Source organism: Pollachius pollachius (assembly GCF_949987615.1).
Source record: "Pollachius pollachius genome assembly, chromosome: 14".
In the NCBI taxonomy this organism is placed as follows: Eukaryota; Metazoa; Chordata; class Actinopteri; order Gadiformes; family Gadidae; genus Pollachius; species Pollachius pollachius.
In genome coordinates this window covers 10,191,347-10,195,599 of record NC_136947.1, presented here as the reverse complement: position 1 = coordinate 10,195,599, position 4,253 = coordinate 10,191,347, and the positions used below count along the sequence as shown (strand labels likewise).

General features: G+C 41.9%; 1 protein-coding gene across 1 annotated transcript; it reads left to right on the top strand.

The window, feature by feature from the left end:
• Positions 1-2,606: 2,606 nt before the first annotated feature.
• LOC307085729 (tripartite motif-containing protein 16-like) lies at positions 2,607-4,253 on the top strand (the record flags this gene model as incomplete). Its single annotated transcript, XM_079750592.1, has 1 exon — positions 2,607-4,253. The coding sequence occupies one exon, from the start codon at positions 2,607-2,609 to the stop codon at positions 4,251-4,253; it is 1,647 nt and encodes a 548-aa protein (XP_079606718.1).

Sequence of the window (4,253 nt, the reverse complement as noted above, 5' to 3'; positions counted from 1 at the left end):
TAAGTAGTTCCAGTCAAATTTTCTGTTCAGCTATCAAAACGAGAGCTGGTAAATTGTGAAAAATGCATTAAACTGTAATTCGAAAACGAGGTTATATGCTATACCCTATAGTATCTATCTGAATCGCGGCGGTCTATACTTTCAACATAAAGTGTACATATTTATAATTCGAAATTCGTCCCAGCCTTTATACCACAGATACTCTAGGGTCTATAGCATATAACCGCGTTGTCTGATTACAGTTTAATTCATTTTTCACAATTTACCAGCTCTTGTTTTGAAGAATAATCACCGCGCCATCCGTTTCAATGGGAATCAGGACGGTCTATACTTTCAACATAAAGTGTACATATTTATAATTTGAAATTCGTCCCAGCCTTTATACCACAGATGCTATAGGGTCCATAGCATATAACAGCATTTTCTGATTACAGTTTAATGTAACAGTAAACTTAAAACATCGCTAATTAAAACCGCAACTGCAAATTAACCACACAGAGATAACCATGGCAACCGGCCAAACAAATTTTCTTTTTGCGATCATTCTGCGCATGTATCCGCCGTGTTGATAAACAAATAATCCCCCTATAAAGGAATGGTCTTCATTTATTTTCTATGGCAAGTGACCTTGGTATAAGCGAGATAATGCCCCTGGACACCTGTCCAACATTAATTCCGTCCGTTAATTCTTGATTATTTGAATGGGAAAAAATGGTAACGGTCCAAATGTTAAAAATCGACTATGACCCTCGGGAACGAATAATCGAATATTCTGACCCATCCCTAGTGGAAAGGACATAAGGCATTAATAAAATGTGAGTAGTTGGTGGGGAATAGCTCAAACACAGGTGGTGGCTGCTCCTTTACAGCATGATGACGTTAGGAATGTTAACAAATGTTAAACATTAGCAAATGTTAATTTAATGTTTGTTTTAAAGTTATTTATACTACGAATCAAAGTTGATTAGAAACTCGTTGTCTTTTAGAATTTGATTATAGATTCTTATATTTTTGCTTTCGAGAATCAAATTACTTAAGATATCTCTAATAAAGTAAGGATCATAACATTTCCGCCAAAAAGTTTTAAATAAATGTTTTGCTTTTAAAATACACCACTATACATTTGGTGAAAGTTATTTATATATATATATTTACTGTAATACTACGGCTCTTATTTCTCAATAAAATCTTTTAATCATCAGCACAGTGAGTTCATGTACTTTTTCATGTGAACTAAAGGTTAAGATGGAAGCGTCGGGTGATGTCTGTACGTTGGTTCGGCTCTCTCCTGGTGGTTGGTAGGGTCACCCCTTTAGATTCACCTAGTCCACTGCTAAAGGCTCCTCAAGTTCACCCATTTACCAGTGTCAAATTAATGTAGTGCCTTTACATAGAAGACTTGTGTTCATTTTGATGCAGGGATACCGAAGATATCAAAACCTCCTACCCAATCAGATTCAAACTCAAAATCTGTTAAAGTTTGGCGCCTCCTGGTGGATCAAACACCTAATGCTCCAATGACAACGCCTGGAAGCATCACCCAGCCTGGTTCAAGTCAGGCATCTCATGGAGGTTGACCTACCCCAAATTGTAGATGACAGAGGAAGCTGGCATGGCCCTAATGACTGATTAGTGACCGAAACGTGCCTTAGCTGTTATTATAAAGCAGATGCCAGCTTCCAGTGTTGCTGAAGAACTTACCCAACCGGATTCTGCGCTGAATGGAATTCAACTAAACATCATGGAGATCAAGAACTGCATGCCTCCTCAAGCAGGGTTCAGTAAAAGTTATTACCTTTAGTATTACACAATCTACACATGGATTAGGTTTAGATTTCTTTGGATACTTCAAATATATGGAGTAAGATAATCAATAGGGATGTCCTGATCTGATCCACGGCATCGTTATCGGTCAGATAATGGCCAAGTACGCTGAATATGATATCGGAGGGGAGAAACAAATAGGATCCGATCTGCGCAGCGTGTCGCGTGAAAACAACAGTAGTAGCCAATTAGGCATGAGAGCTAGCCCATGACAGCTACCTGTTTGTCATGACAGTGGTGTGGCATTAGCTATTTGTTTAACTCTTCACTTTATTTGTTTGCAACCATTTTATATTTAAATGTTGTGCATCTTTATATTGTTTACTCCATTTAGACTTTTGAACTCTGTTCAAATCTTTTCACTTGATTTAAATCATTCAATCCATCTTTAGTGAGATGTTTTTAGGTGGCTTATTGGCAAATCTGCAAAAAGTGCTTCCATATCTTAATATTATTATTTGTTCAAGAGTAAAACAAAGTATTGGACTGATATCGGTATCGGCAGATAGCCAAAGCTGCTCTAGCAGTATTGAAAGTTAAAAAATTGTTATCAGGACCTCCCTAATAATCAACATTCCAATGTGAAAACAATTACCACCTAGAGATTAAGAACCACTTTTCACATAGTTATCTTCATTGTTGTACAACATGCCTCTCTATCCCGGCCTCCGCTGTGCACTGGGTGTGTACACTAAGGGAAGGATTTACAGTAAGTGATGAGCAGAACACTCACAGGGAAGCCAAAAGGAAACAGTCAGACTTTAGCTTCTGTTGGAGACCGAATGGCGCAGCAAAGCTCTCTGCTGGACCGGGACAGATACTGCTGTTCCATCTGTCTGGATCTGCTGTGTGATCCGGGGACTCTCGCTTGTGGCCACAGCTACTGTTTGGACTGTATTACATATCACTGGGACAATGAAAATGACGTCTACAGCTGTCCCCAGTGCAGACAAACCTTCAAACCAAGACCAGCTCTGGTAAAGAACACTGTTCTAGCTGATGTCATGGAGGATCTCAAGAGGACACGACTGCGAGACGCTCCCCCTGACCACTGCTATGCTGGACCTGAAGATTTGGGCTGTGATCTCTGTGCTGGGAGGAAGATGAAGGCCATCAAGTCCTGCCTGGGTTGTCAAGCTTCCTTCTGTGAGGATCACCTCCAGAGTCACTATCAAGTTCCTGGGTTAAAGAGACACAATCTGGTGGAACCAACAGCAGACCTTCAGGACAACATCTGCCCCCTTCACGATGAGGTAATCAGGATGTTCTGCTGTCAGGATCAACAAAGTATCTGCTGTGTTTGTGCTGTGAATGAACACAGAGGCCATGACATGATCTCAGTCGAGGCAGAGAGAAATAAAAGGCAGGAAGACCTCAGCAGCCACCAGAAAACCACAAGGATAAGAATCCAGAAGGGATGGGAAGACCTCAAAGTGCTTCATCACAAGATAGATGCTATCAATCAGTCTGCTGATGAAACATTGAGAAATGTCGATGAGGCCTTTGCTGAGATGATTCATCCCCTTGAGAGTCAGAGGTTGGACATTAAAGAGAAGATCAGGACCAATCAGCAGGCTGCATTGAGCCGGCTCAAAGACCTGCATACGGATCTGGAGTGGGAGATCGATAACATGAAGAGGAGTGAAGCTGACCTGAACCATCTCTCCCACATCCAGAGCCACGTCACGTTTCTACAGAAATACCCTCAGAACGTGCATCTCAAGGAACACACTGGCTTAACAACCAGAGATATCCCTCCAATGCTGGACTTAGAGAACGTGACTGGAGCTTTTGCAGAGATGATAGATAAACTAAAGAAATTCATAAGAGACAATATCTCCCCGATTTCACTGGCAGTGGCTCAGGTTGATGATTTACGTTCACCGCACCCTGAGCCTCAGACCAGAGCAGATTTCTTAAAATATGCATGTGAAATAACATTTGACCCGAGCACAAAAACCAAATCCCTGTCTCTGTGTGAGGGTAACCGAAGAATGACGTTGTCCGGACAAAAACAGCAAGAGAGGACAGTGGGGAACTGTCTGAGCCAGGAGAGACTGACCGGGAGAAAATACTGGGAGGTGAAGTGGACAGGACACTACGTCTCCATCGCTATGGGTTACAAGGACAGTTCGTGGAATCAAACAGGGTTTGGAAATGATGACAAGTCTTGGTCTTTGACTATTTGCCAAATCAGTATTGAATTTGAACACAACAGAATCATCACTAAAATACCAGGCCGCCGTCCCTCTAGGCTGGGGGTGTACCTGGACTACAGGGCCGGTACTCTCTGCTTCTACAGCATCTCTGACACCATGACTCTACTCCACAAGGTCCAGACCCGATTCACACAGCCCCTCCATACTGGCATTTGGCTGTTTGAACGACCAGGGGTCTTTGCAGAGTTCTGCTATCCTCTACAGGTATAG